Raw genomic sequence first — 20951 nt, forward strand, 5'->3', positions numbered from 1 at the left:
TCACAGCTTATCAAATTGTTATTACACAGCAGATGGGACGCGGTTCATTTATTTAATTCCATTCAGCCCCAAAGAGCCGTGCGTGGCGCTCTGCTTTTACAAGGGGAATCAATGGGCGCTGTAAAAAAAATGGATTGAAGTTGAGGCAATTAAAGAGTGTGTGGCGCAACGCCTGTGTGAGCATATTTTTATGACTTATTAATGTGTTCAAATAACCAAAGCCTTCCACTGTGGAAACTATCGATCCCATTGATTAGTCATAAACTTGATTGAATGTGCGGGCTCTGCCGGACGACAGTGGCGCAATTAGACGATGATTTGGTGCCTGGAATAGGCATATGTTTTCATGTAGAGGGGAGGAGGAGGAAGGGGGGGGGGGGGGGTTTATTTCATCGGCTGTGGAGTCGTGCGCTGTCCCTTTCAGCACCGACGACCGACTGAAGGAGTGTGTGTGCGCGCGCGTCCGTGGAAGAGCGACACGAGTGGACTTCACGCGGGGACGGGGGTCTATGCGCCAAGTGCGTAAAGCTTCGAGACAGAAAAGGAGCACCGTGGATGGAAATCAGGTGGGTTTTACCAACAATATTGATCATGACTGACAGATTCCGTCTATGATGGATTCCCCCCTCTCTCTCTCTTCTCTCTCTCTCTCCCCCTCTCTCTCTCTCTCTCTCTCTCTCTCTCTCCCCCTCTCTCTCTCTCTTCCCCTCTCTGTAGCTCACTCACATTCTTTAGTATTGACTTCATTACAGGCAGCCTCCCTCTTTTTGTCACATTTAAACAAGTGCAGGCGTAATAATTGCGTTTCACCAGGAAAATCTGCGCTGCTGGTTCACGACTGCGCACTTTTAAAAAAAACCAAAAAAAACAATTGAACATTTAACATCGACCACCTAAAGATGCCTTTCTTTGTCATGTCTTCGCCATTGGGATTATCATATTGTCTGTAAATCCGTTTGCTGTTGTGGAAAACATCTCTCTCTCTCTCTCCAGAAGAACTGATACATTTGGGCGTAAAAACTGCTGAGCTCCGCAAGGAAGTTGCCTGAGGCGGACAGGGACCCTGAGGAGTCCGCGGGGGAGGTCTGGAGAGACGGAGCTCCTCACCCTTCACACACTGTCGGATAAATTTGATTTCCTGAGGTACCTCATACAGTTATTCTGTATTTTTTTTTTTTTTTTTTAACACCATAACCTCCTGTTTTTCTATGGGTGTTTTCTCTCCAGTGATGGATTTTTGGGTACTCTGTCTTATTTATTGTCTCAATTCCTCTTGCTGCCTATTTCTTATGGGATTTTCTTAATATCCCGACTTATTCTTTTCATTTCACCTGGAATCTGTGCAATGATGGTTAGGTGAGTAAATAGAAAGAGGTATGTTTCATTCATAGGAACTCAATTTTACCTTGTTTTATACACAGAGCCATGAACAAAAGCTCCATAATTTGCTCTCCCTGAAGATACCAATGCAATGGTGTACATCCGCTTTTACAGTGGATGTCTTAATTGTGGTGCAATCAGAATACCATCAACGCTGTGCAGAAAGGAAGCCTATATAGCGCTGCATAATGAGCTTCAACCATAGACTTTGATCTCCCATTTTTATTTCTGAACCTGTAGGCTGCGTTTTATCTCCAGACACATGACTTAATCATGTTAGAAGCATGGGGCTTTTAGAAATAAGGGCTGTGCTATAGTCTGCGTGTTTCTTAGCAATAAAAGCTGGGACTTCTACGAATGAATGCATGTAAAAATCAATCCAAATATGACATTGAACATGGGTTGAAAGTCTCTCCACTTGGTGATAATGTTGAAGAGAGAACGTGTAGGGTTTGCACACAGTTTTGAATATGAAATTTCCTGCATGGGTGTCTTTTCCATGTATGTATTTTCAGGAAATGCCTCATTATGAATTTATTCACATTCTGGGTAAGCCAGTGCCTCGCTGAATTAGGGGAGTGTATCCACAGAGTGGGTGTGTGTGTGTGTGTGTGTGTGTGCGTGAGAAAAGAAGGATCACCATTCTGCCCACGATCTTGCTTTATTCACACACAAAAAAAAATCAGCTCGAAAGTGGTGAAGATGGTTGAGATCAGAGCAAAAGGGATTAAAAAGAGTAAGACATCAATGGAAAGAGACGTAGACGTAGAGGTGATGGAGATTGTGAGGGAAAACGGACAGAAATGGTTGAATGGGAGCCTCGGAGAAAACCCTTCTAAGATAGAGAGAGAGAGAGAGAGAGAGAGAGAGAGAGAGAAAAGCTCTGATGTTTTTTTCAGAAAGAGCAACACGCTCCCCAGAGAAATGAGGAGGTGACGGAGAGGAGACGGTGGCAGAGAGGAATGGAATTTAAAAAAAGAAAAAGTGTGAATGAGAAAAAGTAGAAAAAAAGGACAGGGTGACAATTAAAGAATCTAGGAAGGAGAATGACTTAAAGAGTGAAGGAAAGAAAAAGGGGCAAGGAGGCCAGATGAGAGGAAAAAAATAGAAGCAGTGAAACCAAAAAGCAGACAGGATAAAACAAGAGAAGAACAAGAAGTGGGGAAACACTCACCTGCACAGCCAGGCAGGTGAGTTTAAATGAAAACAAGCGATGAGCCAGCTGTAGCCTCCCGGGGTTTGACCATCTTCATCTTTGAGTCAGGAAACCTCCTTTTTGGTAGATCTGGTGCCTTCCATTAGGCTGCCACATGGGGGAAAAAGTCTGGTTCTTAAGCCTTTGTAAGGCGTCATGAAGGACAAGGACTCCCATGGGGGCACAGGACTAAAAGAGTAATAGCTGAGATCAGGGTGTTGAGATCAGGTGAGAAGTACTGTGTTGATATACCGTAGCTCAGACAGGAGCATCATCAGCCCAAATGAGATGTAAAACATTTAATAACCTCAGGGCCTTAGTTCTCTCATGAAACATATACATCTGATTTATGTTGACACGTCTCCTAAGAGCGTTGCATGCAGTTACATCATGAATTAACATTTTCTTAAATCATAAATATGCTCTCCCCAGATTAAAGACATCCATTAGGTCAATTTAAGTCCATGTGGAAGCTTCCCCCTTACTGGAAGATCCCATTTCTGAGAAGCGAGAAGATGAATCGCAAGAGAGATGATCAACAGAAGCTGAGTCTGAGAGCTACAGTGGATCCTATTAGGGCTATATTTAGCCTGAGTCCAAGGAAAAAGTGTTGAATAAACAATTCTGTGACAAGAAGAGTAGTGGCTAACCTATATGTAAAGCAGGGGTTTTAATCATAGAGGGGGCTTGGCTGACTCTGAGTGGCTTTGACCTAATTCCATCTAGAGTTGAAAGAAACTGATGAATCAATTGGGACAGAATCAAATTATAGACACATTTGTGGAAGTGTGACTCTAGCTGTGATGAGGCCTCAACCTGAAACATGTTAGAGGCGCCTGTGGGTAAAATTAGAAAGCCTAGGTCAATCAAAGCTTCATAGATGATGCCTTGCTATTAGTTTGGCCACCTTTTAGTTGATGTTCTCTGAGTTAAACGTCCAATATGTAAGATATCTACTGAATGAAATCATAAAATGACCTTACTTTATCATCAGACATTAAGGAAACATGCTATGTTGCAGTATTACCTTTTCCGTTAATAGTGCAGAAACCGGTATGTCCTCCTCCTTAGTTTCAATTTGGGTGCGAAATGGTTTGTTTTTGTTTGGACCAGAGAAGTAAAGGCATCTTTTAGGCGCTCCCTCACGGACCAATTTAGACGCCCTTCACTTGACATACAGACGGCAAACCAACAGGTGTTGCAGCGATGGAAGTGGGCAAGCAAACAGGTTCAGATTTAACTGATTCTACCGGACCTAAAAAAAAAGCAAATGAATGTTTCTATTAAGCTCCACGACCAAACACGAGGTAAAATGAAAAATGAAGATAAGTTAGAGCTGGTTAAACACTGAAGCTTCAGTGTCCACGACATGAGCAACCTGCACATCAACTCTTGGGAGGAGGCAGCAGGGGGGGAGACAGTTTGCGCCAATGCTTCGAAGCTAGACTGCAGTACTAATTTTACACACTAGGTGTCAGAGTTACAATTGCTCCTTTAAGAAAGCTTTAAGAGTGTAAAAGAGTAGTTTCTGATCCTAAGTCGGTAGAAAAGGTGCTGGTTAAAATAATCATTAGGGCCTCATATGACGTGATGGAGGCAGGGACAGACCCACTGGGGGGGACCCTGGGGCAAACCAGAGCTGAAGGCCTATAGATGGTGTCAGAATGAAGGATCTTCTACATTAAGGTTTATAATGTGCTTTAGAGATGCATACAGTACAGACAGTCACATTTGAAATTCATTAAATTACCTCACTCTAACTTCCCTAAAGTAAGCCTGAATTCTTTTGGCCCCTTTGGGTCCAGCGCCCAGAGCAGTTTTACCTACTTGGTATTCTAGCCTTGGATATAGCCTGGGTTCATAAATTCATATAATCCACTCTTAAGTGTTTGAAAGTGAAATGTGAATATGTTAATGGGACGGTATAATATGACACTCCAGCAAGCAGAGGGCTAGCATAGCTTAGCATAAAGACTAAAAACAAGGAGGGATAGCTTGCCTTTATGTGACAATGAGAAAAAAAACAACATAGTCTATCTGTCAGAATAACTAAAGCCCAAAGAAAAAAATTTTACTTATTTGCTCAAACTGTGCTAAATGATTAGAATTTTTTGCAACAGATGGACCTGCATTAAAAAAAAAGATATATTTTCTTATACCTAAACTTTTGTAAGAGTAATAACAAAACCGTGTTAATACACAAGCTTCTAAGGTGTAAGGCAGATTTTTGGAAATAACTGTTTCCCACATTTCCAGTCTTATCGATAAGGCTTAGCGAACTAAAGAAAAAGCCGTTTGCAAATCTGTTCCCCACAGATTACAAATGCATGCGTATGGATATGCAATGTGGCTGCACAGTTTCCTAAACTGTGCACACAGATTTGTAAACTGTGGGAATGGATTAACAAATGCTCGTTTGCCTTGCAGGGCCCAATATATTACTAATAAAGGGACAAAACTTAGCAGAAAAATTGCTCTCAGATTGGACATATCCAACATGCAAAAGGCAAATGACAAACTAAATCCCCCAGGGCCTTGCCTACTGAAAGCACATTAGCACTTGTATCATGACCAGGATGGTTCACTTTTACGCACTTAATGCTGTTAATGCTTTAAAACAACATTCAGAATTTAAACTACCTCTTAAGATTTCAAGCCCCGTGTTTGTTTGTTTGTTTGTTTGTTTGTGTATGTGTGTCTGTTTGTGGTGTGTGCGCATAGCTAGGTGTACTGGATGTAATATGTTCATTTAGCTGCAGCAGAAACAACAGGTGTTGTTGAATGATGCAGCACGCTTGCTCCGAGGTGCCGCTCTCTGTCTTCTTCACTGCCGTCTCCTGTTTCCCTCGCACTGTCTCACATGGTTTCACTTTCTGCCTCTCCTCCCTCACCTCCCTTCGCCTCGGTCCGTGTTTCCCCCCCATCTCCCTCCCTCCCTCCTCTCTCTCCTGCTCTCCTCGTCTCCACTGCAGCAGGTAGTCTGAAGCCTCTGCGCGAATAGCCCAGGGTTCTCCGCTGTCATTTCAACAGCTGTTCCACTCATCGATATGCCAAGAGAGGAGTGTGAATGTGTGTGTTTGTGCAGAGGTGATTATAAACTGACAGACTTTGGGTTTTCAATTATAGAATGTAAGTGCAAATTTGACAGCTCCTCCTAGAAAGACTATACCCATGTGAGTGTGTGCAGGCAAATGAGCATGTGTGTATTTGTGACTAGTTATTATTATTTTTTTGTATGCTTGGCTGCGTTTTCTTCTAGCCCGTGAGTGGTTTACTCATGTTTGTCATGTGGACCGTGCATCCCTACAGCAGCTTGATGTTCACATCACACTGGTGCTCAGACTTCCTCTCTCTCTCTGTCTCTTTTCAACAGGCTCTGCTGAAGATGTGACTTGTGGATTACAGCATCAACCAGAACAAGACCTCTACAGTACATCACTGCCACGTTTTTAGGAAACCATTCTCTGCACCACACTGCCTATTCTGGAATATGATTTGCTCATGGGGCTCGGCTAGCTCCATCCCCGGGGACCTTTTCCCCTCCCTTTTTGACCAATAGGAAGACCCTTAGTAATATTCATAAATACACATCCTGAGTTTTAGAATATCTTTGTAAAGATCACCTTAGCTGTTGTTTGGTAATCATTAGTTGATCATGGAACCACATTGGAGCCCGGCATCCTCCCTAGGGTCTCCCTCTGTCTTCTTCCTGCTTATGGCTACTTCCTACACCTGGCTCCTTCCTGTCACCTCCCCTCAACGGATCCCAATAGACCCCCAGGCCGCACCTGAGTATGCCCACTCCATCCGACTGGATGGGGACATCATCCTCGGTGGATTATTTCCTGTGCACTCAAGGGGGGATCGCGGCACACCCTGCGGGGAGCTGAAAAAGGAAAAGGGCATCCATCGTTTGGAGGCCATGATGTTCGCCATTGATCTGATCAACAAGGACCCCGATCTGCTGCCTAACATCACACTGGGGGCCCGAATCTTGGATACCTGCTCCAGGGACACATACGCACTTGAGCAGTCGCTGACGTTTGTGCAAGCCTTGATAGAGAGGGATGGATCCGACGTTCGCTGCGCTAATGGAGACCCTCCGATCTTCACAAAGCCCGATAAAATCGTAGGGGTGATTGGAGCTGCAGCTAGCTCCGTGTCAATTATGGTGGCCAACATCTTGCGCCTGTTTAAGGTAAGATTTAACTCATTAATCTCTTCCTTTCTTTGCCTTTTACGTTTGTGTGAAGGATTCTGTGAATTCAATTTGCACCTGTCCCCTTACCCAACATTCCTGGCAAGATAAAGTGGAGTGACGACAACCAATTAAAATGCAGGCTGTCTTCCTTGAGTTTCCATCAGCGGCAGCAGTGCCACGTTTATTTTTACCAACTGAGATAGAAAGTTTTTTCAGCCTGTGTGCATTAGCCTTAAGGAGCCTAAAGTGTGGATTTATCTCCCATGTATGTGTGTGTGGAGCGATGTGTCAAGATGTTTCAAGTGGTGCTTGTAAAGAAAGCCTTTGTGTGTGTGTGTGTGTGTGTGTATGTGTGTGTTTGTGCTTGGGAGCTTAGATCATTCCTGGCTTGTGGTCGAGCCAAATAAAAATGGCTGCCAAACACGGGTATCAATTACAGCTTGAATCTGTCAACAGCCACTTCATTCAGTGCGTGTGCTTGAATGTGTTTGTGTGGTACCCAATTGGACATGGCTTTGTGTTGATGTGTTTTAAACATGTGATGGCGTAATTGTGCTTCCTCAAGAGTGCTCATGTGAATGCACGTGGCTGTGTTCCTCTTCTTTGTGCTGCTCCTGTTTGTCCTTGCAGACGCTTTCAAACCTGCAACGGAGAACACTCTCTAGGTGTGTGTTTGTGTGAGCAGTTTGAGTAAGAGTGTGTGTGTGTGTTTGCTTTGTCATCATTAGCTGAACAGGGCTGATGGATGGCCACATGATTATGAAATATGGTTCCCGTAATGACGGCCATGGCATTTCTCATCCACATCTATCCCATGCACTTGCACAGCAAATGCGTGCGTTTGCTGCCACACGATTTCTGGTTCCTTTTCCTTCGGAAATCCACACATTATTGTGTGTGTGTGTGTTTGAAAGTGCTTGTTAACAACTACTCCGTGCGTTGAATTGGAGATTTGCACATAAAAAAAAACAAAAAACAACAACAATGAAACATGATTTATGTCAGGATCCGTCACAGCAACAGCACTCGAACAGAGCGCCTTTCTGACTGCACACTGCCTCCTTCTCATTTGCCTAATGCGATTAGGTGCATCCTGTGTGTGTGCGTGTGTGTGTGTGTGCACGCGTGTACATGCGTGTGTATTGTATGTCAGTGTGGGAGTGAATCTTGTGTCTCCACCGATGTATAACAGCATGTTTGGGTAAGTGTGCAACTGATTGTGTGTGGGGGAGTTTTAAGGATTAGTCAACGTACCTGGGTGTGTGTGTGTGTGTGTGTGTGTGTGTGTGTGTGTGTGTGTGTGTGTGTGTGTGTGTGTGTGTGTGCGTGTGTGTGATGATATCAAGCAATCCAGCAGAAGCCTGTGACAGCGGTATTATTTGACACAAGACTGTATCTCTCTGCACAGTTTAACATGAATAATGCTGCATGTATCACAGGCTGTAAATAGTACTGTATGTAGCATGCACACACACACACACACACACACACACACACACACACACACACACACACAAAGACATGCTGCAATAAACATATGTCTTTATAAATGGGCTAATCTGACAGTGCCAGTCACAGCTAGTCGCCCACTCAACACAAGGGGCTCAGTAGCCACATCGAGTGTGTGTGTGTGTGTGTGTGTGTGTGTGTGACTTCTTATCTAGCTGCAGACAAAAGAGATTCAAACAACAGATTGTGTGAAAATTCCACATCCAAATCCCCTAGAAAACAGACGCTTTCTTTTCTCCAATTTTTTTTGCTCTTCCGGCAAGGAAACGCTACACTCTCAATCACAAAGAAAATCGAGTTGAACCAAAGTTATTGGTGTCCCTTTTGTTGGATTTTCTTTTGAAGATTATCTTTAACCGTTCTTGCTTTGTGGGATGATATACGGAGTGGAGAGAGGGGATGACACGAGATGTAATATGATGAAACTTTGTTAATCCTTGTGGGGAAACTAGGCTGTCCCAGCAGTGTAGCTCTGAGGAAATTCCAAAGGAACTTAGCATATAAAAGAAACAGTGCAAACAGGGGTCATCCAAACACACTAAGCAGGCAATTTCACAACTGCATTTAAGCTGCATTTTTTTTAGCTGTGGTTTATTGAAAGGGTCTTATTTTGATGGCTGTGGACATATCAGCTCTGATAACATTATACTCAGAAGTAATGGCTGAGGTCTTAGAACGTTAGGCGTATGTAGGGAAGAAGTTATTGTTTCCCTTCTGTGTGGCCACTTTGAGGTTGTTTGATCACCTACCTACACGTTTCTTCGTTTCTGAGAAATCTTGCTGCATTACCCAAGCTAAGTAGTAATCCTGATGCAGTACAATATTATAATAGTGTAAGGAATGATGGGGAAAAAACTCCCAGAACAAGACCCAAGTGGTTAAGGACTATATACATGCTGTATCATTAACTATGATGACATGTTTCACTTAGTGGTGGTTTCCTATGTGCAATTGCAAGTTTAACGTTCAGGTATACCTAATGATAAGAAATAAGCACCATCTGGTAATACTTTTAGAAAAATAAACATTGCAAAAAAAGAAAAAAATAGATTTTTGACTTTTTTCACATGCAGGGGCTTCATGTTGTGGATCAGTAGCTTATATAGTAGTAGGTTACGTTTAGACACACAAACTACTTGGTTAGGGTTCTTAAAAAGAGCATGATTTGGGTTAAAATTATGTCAATGTACTAGCTACATGTATATCAGTAATTATTGGTCAGTACTAGCCTCAAATTTGTTTACCAAAAAGTTGAACATCATAAAAGAGGCCAACATTGACTATTTAATTTACATGGAAATAGAGCCCTGGTCTCGTGTATGCAAGTCAGTTCTTTGTTTGACCCATATCATTCATAAAACGACATTCACCTCGTCAAACAATAAGCTATAGGACAGTGTCAAAGGATGATGTCAGAGGGATATCTTCAAGCCTCATATTTTGATGAACTGCAGTTCCAAACATATTAACCCCCCCCCCCCACCCCTGCTTCTTTCACCACTATGCAGTGTAATATTTTGAGATCTTTTCTAACGTGTGTGTATTTTTTTCTGCTGTAGCCACATGTCTTTCGTAAGTTAATGGTTATTGATTTCATTTGTTCAAAGTATGTAATTACAGCACAGCATGAATTTGCGAACCTAAACGACTTTTGTCCACCTTTCAAATCGCCTAGAGGCAAATTCAGAAAGTTTTCACTGTAAAACCTTACAGCGAATATAAATGTCAAAACTTGTCCTGTCTCTTTCAATTACATATGCAAATTGTACCTCTTTTGAAAAGCGAGGACGCAAAAGCTTCTATCATATCAGTCCTTTTGTTAATGGACTGTTTGAAAGTGTGTGTGTGTGCGTGTGTGTGTGTGTGTGTGTGTGTGTGTGTGTGTGTGTGTGTGTGTGTGTGTGTGTGTGTGTGTGTGTGTGTGTGTGTGTGTGTAACAGGGACATCCTCACTATCTCACAATGCAGTGAAAGGCGCCTCTTTACTCAGTGACTCTCACGCTGTGTATTGGACGCTGAAAATGAAATTCAATTCATAAATTGATAAGTGGTGTCTGTCCCCTGGTGAGAGCAAATGGAATGACTTTGCCTAAGGGAATTTAGAAAACACTGTCTCCCCTTTCATTCAATCAGCGTCAGTTCCACTTGATTCCACTTGGGGCTTACAAACACATGCAAACACACACAGACTTTTTTTTTTTTTCCTTTCAAAAAGACAACTTATTATCTGTGTCTCTGCTGGTGGTTTTTTACAAAGTTGTGTGTTCCAAAGCCAAGGTCAGAAGCAGAAATCTTTCCCACGCTCTCTCTATAGTCCGGCTGTGCAGGAGCTGGTGTGTGAGCAATGTGTGTGGGTGTGCAATTATTCAAGGTTTGCATCCTAGTTAAGTATGTCTTATATGCATCCATCCATCTGTGTACATATGTATAAGGAAAAATAGCTGCAGACGAGCCTTACAATTGCTTCCATAATTCAGCCGCAGCCTTCTGTCCTCTCTACCTGTCGGGGGAATTAACTGCTGCACCGTGTGATATCACTGATGTATTCATCTGCCTGTGTATCACCATCGCCATGATTGCTTTTTCTGAGGACTGCTCTGTGTGTTGTTTGAGGGGGGATATTGTGCCATGCATTCTGCGACATGATCATCCTCACTCCCAGGAGGTACTTGTGACACCATCAGAATGATTCCACATGCATAAAGGGAACATTTTCTTTTTTTTTTTTTTCTTTGTGCAGAAAATCTGTTCTGAACACAGCGCCCGCATGCACGTGCAAATCAAATCTTACACTTTCTGCTGTTGAGCAAATTAGCGAGCGCAAATGTTTGCTCAAACCCTTGAAATGTACTGAAGGCTGGGGCTCCTGTGCACTTAAAGGCTGAACCAGAACGATCTTCTTTTCAGGCACAGCAACACCCTCTGAATTACAAATCAATTTGCTTCACAAGGATGGCAACAGCTGCATTAAAATGCAATTAACAGGGGACGGGCTAATTTTATTCAGACTCCAATACAGACCTAATTCCTTGCAGATTTGCTATTATATACAAGGTCAAGCAGAGTTTGGGGTACAGTCTTGTCCTAATCCTGCAGACTATTTGATTAAATAATGTCAGGCAAGGGGGGAAAGAGTGGAAAAGACATTTGGAGGAAGAGGAAGAACAAGGGTGTAGGACAATGGAAAAGAGAAAGGGTTTAATGAGAGAAGAAGCAGAGCAAAGAAAGACGCAGACAAGATAAAAATGGCAAAAAGACAAAGCGAGCTGCAGCTACAGTAGCATCCTCTAGAGTGTAATGATGTGGTGTTGATTGCTTTCATTGAGGCATTCTGCAATGAGAAGGGGATGATAATGAAGGCGCAGAGCACACTGAACAAACAGAGAAACTCATTAAGACACAAGTGGGTCTCTGTTTTTTTAGTGCCAACTTCCTTGTTTGTGCCTGAACATGTGTGCGCTCACATCGCTTCACTTTTGGCAGCAGGGATATATCGGAGTCGTGACAGACTGGCAGGACGCGATCATCCAACCTCTACTAACGAAGGCAGACTTAATGAGCTAATGGTAAATGAAGGGAGACTTAATTGTCCTTCTGAAATTATTTATTACTTTCATTTGTTGAGTGTTGCCTGGAGATGAGTCATTTACAAGAGCCGTGTGAAATGTGCGAACATGGGCTAAATTGGATTTGTTAGCAGCTGAATAGAGCAAATCCTTTTTGATCTGGGTTTGGAAGTGACAAGCAGGAAAGTTGGGTGAACAGTTTTTACAGGTATTAAGGTGCTTGAAATTGTGTTAATGCGAAGCTGAACTGGATTTTTGAAGAAGTGCATAATTTGTCAAATGCCTGCCTTAAGAAGTCATGTCAATTTTGAGTAGATCTGTAGAGTGCAAAATTAGTTTTAAAGGGATCTGCAATCTGTGCAATACAGACATCTTTTTTTTCCCCCTCATTTTTTATTTTTGCCTTTATTTGAGAGATAGGACAGTGGATTGAGTCAGAAATGGGGGAGAGAGAGTGGGGCAAGGAAAAGAGCCACACGTCAGATTTGAACCTGGGAACACCCGCTTGGAGGACTGTAGCCTCTGTACATGGGGTACGCACACTAAACACTGCGCTACAGACTTCCTGAAAATGGGGTTAACCTTGAGGGATGCATTTTCCATGACAGACAGGCAATCAATAAAAAATAGCATATTAACAATATATTTATCACAAATTGAACTGCTTTTCTTCAATATCGTATTTTTAATGCCTGTAGCTGCTGCCATGGTGTAAGTGTCAGGTGAGAACATTGACAGCACGCTAAAGAAACAGCCTTCTTGACATTTTTCACGGCAGTTTTTCTGAAGATGTATTTTGGGGTTTTTTGCGCCTATTTTCATTGTAGAGATAGGACAGGGGATAGAGTCAATCCGGGAATGGTGCCACTGGTCGGATTCGAACCCGTGCCGCCCCCTCGGAGAACTACAGCCTCCATACATGGGGACACGCTAACCACAAAGCTACCAGCGCTCCCCCCCCCCCAACAGCAAATTTTCACAATGAGCGATTCAATTGTCTGTTACATGGAAGCAGAATGAGTCAGAAACAGTACCTACACATGTACAGGACAAGATCAGCACAAAGAAAAGATGCACCGGTTTGTCCACAGGGGGCGCTGTAATCCGCACAAACCCAGAGCTCCTTACGGGAGCTTTAAAAGAAACAAATACAGAACTAACACTTGCGTTTATATTTTTCACTACTTCCAATTACCTGAGGTGTTACCTGATTTAAGTTCACTGCATGAAGTCATATTTTTCTTTAAACTTTGGAAAGAGAAGTAACAGACTTATCTGAGAAGCTGCTGCTTTCTGCTACAGCCTCTACCAAGCCACCATGCACACACATACACACATACACACAGTCACATATCAACACATATATTCTGTAAGCACACTTACAGCGTTCGACGAAATGCAATTTAAAGTTTAATCAAGTTCTCTGATGAGAAAGCAGAGGTCAATCGAAACGTGTTGAATGAAAGTGCTGATGTGTTAATGTGTGGATTTATTTGTGTCCACTTGACCATGAAGGTGTGTTTATGTGGGGTTTCCTGAAAGGCAGTAATTGAATGTGTTTGTGAGGGAGATGGAAAACGAGATAGAGTTTCTGAGTATTATCTGCATGTGTGGAGAGGACCGGGTGTATAGAGCATTATAGTGGAGTAAGATTCTATCTGTCCGCTTCCTTTCATCAGGTCTGTGGCTGAATAGAAAATCTGATAAGGGGCAAGTGAAGCCATTACCCACAGGCAGGCGTTGATTTGTAATAGCAGGAAAAGAACTGTTGTATCTAATACAATTGATGACGGCCGTGTAACATTTATATCATATCGTAATATACAGAAACATTCTCACAGAGGACATTTACGTGTTGCACACAGGTGTAACTGATGATATTGAATGCTCTAACAAAGTTTTCCACTTTTGTCTGGTTGTGGAGGGACTTATGTCCCCGAACAAACCCTAACCATTTCTTTCATTGGGTTCTACGAAATAGAGACAGCCTTGTACCTCAAACATGTGAGCCAAACTTGAGTGGGCCCCATGAATGAAAAGTCGACTCCTCCCCTCCCCCCGGCCAAACTGGCTGAAGAGAGGGAGCATGACACACAGAAATTAAAACCTTTTGTTATGATTTCACAGGCCTCTAAAGGAAAAATGAACACACAAGTCTATTATGGAGTTAATCGATTTTATGGAGTTAATTGTCGTGAGAACATTTTAAACGGTCTTGAGTTTTTTAACATGACAAACTGTGCAGTCACAGTCGCTTTCAAGGTGCTGATCCTGTGACTGTCATGATGCGGGAGCTGTACGTGGTACTCCAGGTATTTGACTTCTTCTCATGACATATTGTTGCACGGTGCAGGATTTCATTAAACTCTTTATCTGGTCATTACTGTAAACGCTGTCAGCTATGAGACAAATTTACCAGCCCAGACGCGGCCCTTCACTGCTTACAGGACGTGTAACGTTCAAAATATAGACCTTATTTTAGGAAAGGTGTCGACCAGCAACGATTTAAGACAATATTTATTTCATTTTTATGCTGAAAAGACAGACAGCGTCCTGATGTGAACCCCATATTGTGTATACATATAAAGCCTACATGTAACAAAAACTCTCACAGGCATGGACGGGGCCCTTTGACCAGCTGGGCCCCCCCGCCTTGTAAGGGCTGCAGGGGTTATACTTTACGGCCCAGAGTAGAGAGAGGGGATGACATAACATGTAATATGATGAAACTTTGTTAACTCCTGTGGGGAAACCAGGCTGTCGCGGCAGCATACCTCAGAGGAAATTCAAAGTGAACTTAACTCATTTTGCATCTTACTCAAAACTGAAACTATTTAAAATGTACTGTAGATGTCTCCCAAAGTAATGGAATCTGCCTGTTCATGTGTTCCTCTGGTATTAAAAATAAATGTTATATCAATACGTTTGTCCATCTGTGAAATGTATGCACTTAGACACACATTAATTATTGCTGAAATTGAATTGCGATATTAAAAATTAAAGAGGTGTTCATGTATATGTCTGTCATTTTTAAAGTAAGTGCCACAGAATCATCTCCACTTCTTCTGTTGCTCCAGACAGAGACGCTCCAAATTCCCTGCATGTACATGCATTTTTTTTTGGTCAACGAAAACCCATGTGGACATGTGTATAACTTGCAAACAACACACTGTAAAACACTGTTGGGATTTGAGGTTTTATGTATTGCAAGCACTAAATACTCAGCCAACAGCAAATTAAGTGTGAAGCTGTGGCAGTGAGCCAGTGTGCACAGTATCAGGACCTTGGCACGCTTACATAGAACACAAACGTGAATTGTGCTATTAGTCATACCTCTGTTTCACAAGAAAACATGTCCGCTGTGAGTGAGAGATATTGGCTGGACTGAAAAAACGACACAAGAAAATTTAGAAAAATATTGGTTTGATATTTTTTGGCATTTATTCTGCGTGTTTCATGTGTATCAGCACAATATTCTGTCTAATCATCATGCAAACAGTGTTCCTAGTTCTACAAAAGGGTAGCATGGATCAAAGACTTAAACTAAAACTCAGCTTGTCATTCCAACATGAATTCCAGTTTGGTTCCCTGATGAAACGTTTTCAGCATACATAGAATATATCTTTATGGCCAACAGACCTAAATGGAATGCAGCGTTTTGTGTGAGTGTGCTTTCTCGCAGTGTAAATGGACTTTTCTTGGATTTCTTTTACCTGGTTTCCCCCAGGTAGACTGGAAACATTTTGAAGATCATGAATACAGGAAGGCCTTTTCTCCCTGATGTCATGCATGTGTGGGAAGCTCAAACGCTGTTATTAAAAAAATAATACTGAGATACATACATGATTTCCCAGTGTGCATTGGGATGATGCAACAGTAGGGTCTCTCATTTGAGACAAATGAACTGGACACAGAGAGAAAATGAGATTGAGGAACTGGTTTCTAGGGAACAAGGCCTAAAATAATAACAGCGTTTGAGCTTCCCATACATGCGTGACATCAGGGAGAAAAGGCCTTCCTGAATTCATGATCTTCAAAATGTTTCCAGTCTACCTGGGGGAAACCAGGTAAAAGAAATCCAAGAAAAGTCCATTTACACTGCAAAAAAGCACACTCACACAAAACGCTGCATTCCATTTAGGTCTGTTAGCTTCACTGTCCCGTGTTGTGCTGACGTGCTCACTGCTAATGAACACCAAATGGAACGCAGCCCTCATCAACGTTAATTGGTGACACCTGTGCTCCTTCCCTCAGGCGTCAAATTAAATTGCTGCTGTGTAAGTGATCTGTAACGTTAAGTATTTGACGAGCTGCGTGCGTAGACTGTAGGATAACTATCGCATGAATATTAAGGAATAAGTCTTTAGAAAAGATACATTTTGAAGTTAAATGTGAAGTGACTGAGCAACATTTAGATAGCGGCAATAACTTGAATGCATTTTATTCGCTAAAACTAGTTGGATAGAGGTTCAACTAAACTATTGAACTGGAACAGACACAAGTAGCCTAGTACCATGGGGCAATGCTGGACTTTGGATTTAACAGCTTCAACTCCTCATGCAAATGAGAAAGAACATTAACTTCAAAAAACGTGAGTCAAATTTCGAGACAATTTTTGTTAGGCTACATGAATATTTGATATTTTTGAATATTTGAAAAATATGCACAATATACAATTCTAGTTGAGCCACCTTTTTGTATAATGTGAACACAAATCTTCTGTGTAATGAAATCCTAAAATCAGTTAGTCTGTGTTGTGAATACAGTAGATGTAGTTCACCACATTGGAGCAGCACTGAAAAATCACAAAGGCAAAACTTTTTTTTTTTTCTCTACCTTTACACCTTATTTCTCTTCAAAAAATTCTGTTACTGCTTCTCAACTAAAACACCTGAGCTCCGTCTGCCCTCTGTGGTTTTAGTTTCGGGGGGGGGGGGATGATAAATGTGCAAATCGAGCATGTGTCCAAGGATCTGTTTACATGTGTTTTTTTGTTGTGCTAGTTTGCTTTTTGAGATTTGAGTACGTGAGACAGGTCTGCATCTCAAAATGAGAAGTTGAGAGGAAGTCATGGTGAGTTTGTCACATTTTTTGCAGTGCGAGCGCTGCATGTTTAGTCTTGTAAAGCTATTTGGGTCATCATATAGACCTCTGCATATACACACACTCTATTATGCAGCTATACAGGTGTGAAATTTGGTGGCAGCATGAAAATGACTATGGATGGTATTTGTAATCGGAAACAGAGCTTCAGCTGAGTGTGTTAGCTTCAGTCCGTGGGTATTGACTTGCTGGCTGTGTTTGCTAGATGTCTCTCTGTCGAAAAAAGACCAAATGTTGTTGTTTGTTGTTGCAGCATTTGTTGTCTTGTAGTAACAAGAAATGAATCTGTGCTGAACAGCTGCTTCCTGATCGGCTTCTGTTATCACAAATGATCTGATTGTTTCTCGCTGGTGTCTCTGAAATTGATCCGTGTGCCTGCTAAATGATCTCATTAGTTTGAAGACTTGTGGATGCTGCGGTAAGTGACAGAACCAACGCTTGGGTGATAAGTTCAGCACCGTCCTGTGGAGCTGCATGGGTGGAGACAATGTTCATTAATGTTCAGACAGCGTCTCGCCTGTAAAGTAGACTTAGCAACATCAAAAAGGAAAATATGTTAAGATTTCATTACAATTCCCAGAGTGAAACTAAAATAAAGTATGAATTCTTTAAAAATGTATTAACACAAGGTTCATAGACGATTTCTCATAACCTATTACTCAGCCGTAGACGGGGATTTGAAATAAAAAAAACTACAGCATTTGAATCCATTTTCAATCTTTTAGAGAAAAAAAATAAGTTTCTGTCAGTCTTAACTTCTAAGAGGCATTACAAACGATGAAGCACTGGAATCAGTATGACACCCTTATACCTAAAAGATTCAGAAAGTTTAACAATTAAGACTTTTTTCTTTCAATTTTGAGAAAAGTAGGACAAATACGGAGAGGGAATACTTGATGGGGTTTCTTCAAGGGGTGAAATAATACATTTTTTTTTTTTATTAGTAGCCACTGGTGAAGATCTAAAACTCAATGGATGATATCAGGTGTTTGATTTTGAGCTATGAATATTTTCTGAGGACGTTCATGATGTTTCGCAATGAAAGTTGTGGCTATAAATCAACTTATAGAGGGGAAATTCGATGCTTTTTCTCTTATCAGATTCACCTCCTAATCCATATTTACTCTGTTGTTAGTCATTTTCCCATGTTCTCCCATCCATGTTGTTTATTTCTGCCTCTTTTCCATTCCTTATGAGAGGAGAGTGAGGCCTGTACAAAGTGATAGGACAGAAAGCAGCAGGGCAGTAAAGGTGATAGATAAGGAGCGGGAGGCAGTTAAATGGTAATCGCCGGAGGAAGAGAGTTCAGTAAAAGAGCAGGGGAAGACTCAGGGGATAAAGACGGGTTTCGGAAGGTGTTTTTACATCTTGCAGCGATGTTACATTAGATCAGAGAAAACAGGTGGGAGGAAGTAGGAAAAAAGAGGTTAAGTGTTTAGCGTTTCCACATCCCTGCTTCCCTGCTCTTGGTGTGCCTCAGCCTACTCTGCCGCCTCTCTTCTTCTTCTGCTGCTGCTGTTTGCGCCTGCTCGCCATCTCCTGCAGTTCTTTTTGACCGTGTTAATAGCAGCTCGGTATTATTTATGAAAGAAAGGCGAGAAGACATGGAAAGAACATTAGCAGGGTTCTCCTGCAAAAAGCAACGTCTTCAGGAGGGGGATTGACAGCATGCGTGGACACATGTGTTAGTGTGTGAGTGTTTAAAATAGATGTCCTCTTTCGAAGATATAGAACATGACATTTGCTGGATATGACACCCTTACTCTCTCTCACACTTTCATCCAGTATTTCAACTCTTCCATCTTTATTTTTAAAGTGGCACGGCGGTGATCAATGTTATTGATTGATTGATTGACAGGAAGTGTTTATTTATGGCATGTTTCTTTTGTTTCTTCCTATTGGGATCGCTATTTTCAAGTTAGATCGATTTGCCCACGACTTTAGAGTATTTTCATGTGTTTTTTGGTCTGTGTGTATGAAAGAAAAGGTGGAACAGAGGGAGAGTGCATTACTTTGCAGGGTTTTGCCAATTACCCCCTAAACTAGAGGTCAAGGAGGATATTTATTTCTTTTACCCCTTAATACTCATGCAAGTTGCAAGTTCATGCCTAATAGTTCCATGAGCAGTGTTTTAGAAACTAATAAGACATTTGGACTTTTTATTACTCAAATTTAAATTCCCTGATTGTACTTTATCTGTATGTGGAACTCAAATCGACCCCCCACCAATGCTTTTTTTTTGACAGACATCATTTGCCAATTGTGATGTTACAGTCCTTTTTAGAGGAGTTAACAAGGATCCCCTTGAAAATGAGATGACACATCTCAAGGGGTTATTCTTAATGAAGAATTTGACATCTCCACATAACTTAACCTGAATGATTTCACTAAACTAGAAAACAAACAAAACAAATTATAAAAGCACAGCAAAACACGTGTGTTGTTTTCGCAGGAACGCTTGCGTCTCAGTTTGGCTATAGCTGTGATTAAAACAAAAACTTTGGGGCGCTGGAATTTGAAGTTTTGGATCTTGCCAGAGGAGATGATGAGGAAAGAAGGATGCCATGACCTCTGTATGACAAGTACACTGTTGTACAGAGCCAGCGGTCTGTTGTGTTTCGACACGTGTTGTTGTTTTTAAAACCCATGGGTTTTGAGGGAGCTGATATGCAGGACTGTGCACAGTGAAATTTGGTAAGAGAAATGTTGCTGCAAAGGTCAGCAAGGACCTGGAAGTTTATTGGAGCTGGATGTAGATCAGATTGAGACAAGAACATCATGATTTAATTTGATTGTCCTGTAGGCTTCAATTGAAGTGAATGGAAGAAGAGGATATTTTGGAAGTGACTACATCCTCAATGGTTTATTACTCTTCTTTTTTTTTCTTATGCATCGCTTTTGCGCTAGCACCCAACCTCACCACCATCCTGCTCTCTCCTTCGCTTTCTTTCCTCTTACTGCCCTCGCTGCCCTAGCCGGGGGCGCTCCTCCTCTGAGGTAAGGCAGCACTAAACGGCCTCGGTGCAGTGTCCCCATGTATTTTTAATGGCCACGCCCGTCATGCTGGAATCTCAGCTTGAATTATGCATCGTGGATGAGTGAGAGAAGAGGGAGAGGGGAAAGGAGCTAGGGTGGACACAAGAAGGACAGATAAATGAAGAGAGGCTATGTAACAGAACACAGGAGGAGGATAAAAGATGACATGGGATTGCATATCATTCGGACAAAATAATGGAAAGTGAGAAGTTGCAAAGGCAGTAAGGGATTGAAAAGAAAAGAGAGATCGAGTGTATTATGAAATGACGGCTCTGACAGAGGAGAGGAGAGTCCAGTCTCTTACCTCCTTCCATTACGCCCTTATCTTATCTCTCGCCATCCCTGGATCTTACTTAACCTCCTCACTCGACATCCCTTCATCTCTCTTTTTCTCTCTAGGGCTCCTTTTCTTCTCTGTCTTTCTATTTCATCAGCTCATTCCCTCCTTCTGTCACTATCTCTCTCTTTTGCATCCCTCGCTTCCTCTTTTTCTCCCCAGACTTAAAACTCCTCTCTGTCCTCATTGCACCTCCCTTCATTTACTCTCATACCCTTCTCAACCCCTGTGTCCCCTACCCTCCCCTTTCAACCTCCCCAAATTGTTGCCTTTTTGTGTCGGTAACTGTAATAATGTAGCGTGGGAGGCAGGAAAGAGTGACGAGAGGTAGAGAAAGTTGAGGACGCTTGTGGCTCAGACTTCAGATTATTGATTAGCATCATAAGCTCTTTTCTCGGCTTCCCCCCCAAAAAAAGAAAAGAACACGCACACACATCCGTCTGTGTAATGGACATTGGAGGGTGGCCGACATGCTCACCATGAGATAATGGAGCATGTCTGTGACTCGGCTATTCCTCTCTTTTATTACTTTCTTCCCCTCTAATATTTAAAGTAGCTAGAATCTATGTGTGTCTGCATGTGAGTTTGCAGCTTTGTGTGCACAGAGAAGGGCATGCATGTGTTT

At 42.0% G+C, this 20951-nt stretch overlaps 1 protein-coding gene across 2 annotated transcripts in view; it reads left to right on the forward strand.

Moving 5' to 3' along the window:
• The first annotated feature begins 409 nt into the window (after nucleotides 1-409).
• grm8a (glutamate receptor, metabotropic 8a) overlaps nucleotides 410-20951 on the forward strand; it is a 216443-nt gene continuing 195901 nt past the window's right edge. For both annotated transcript variants that reach the window (XM_020644056.2, XM_065951301.1), the window contains exons 1-3: nucleotides 410-566; nucleotides 994-1143; nucleotides 5949-6773. In XM_020644056.2, coding sequence (XP_020499712.2) covers nucleotides 6231-6773 — 543 coding nt within the window. In that variant the 5' untranslated portion in view covers nucleotides 410-566; nucleotides 994-1143; nucleotides 5949-6230. The remainder of the gene's footprint in view (nucleotides 567-993; nucleotides 1144-5948; nucleotides 6774-20951) is intronic.

Source organism: Labrus bergylta, chromosome 23, assembly GCF_963930695.1.
Source record: "Labrus bergylta chromosome 23, fLabBer1.1, whole genome shotgun sequence".
Classification (NCBI taxonomy): Eukaryota; Metazoa; Chordata; class Actinopteri; order Labriformes; family Labridae; genus Labrus; species Labrus bergylta.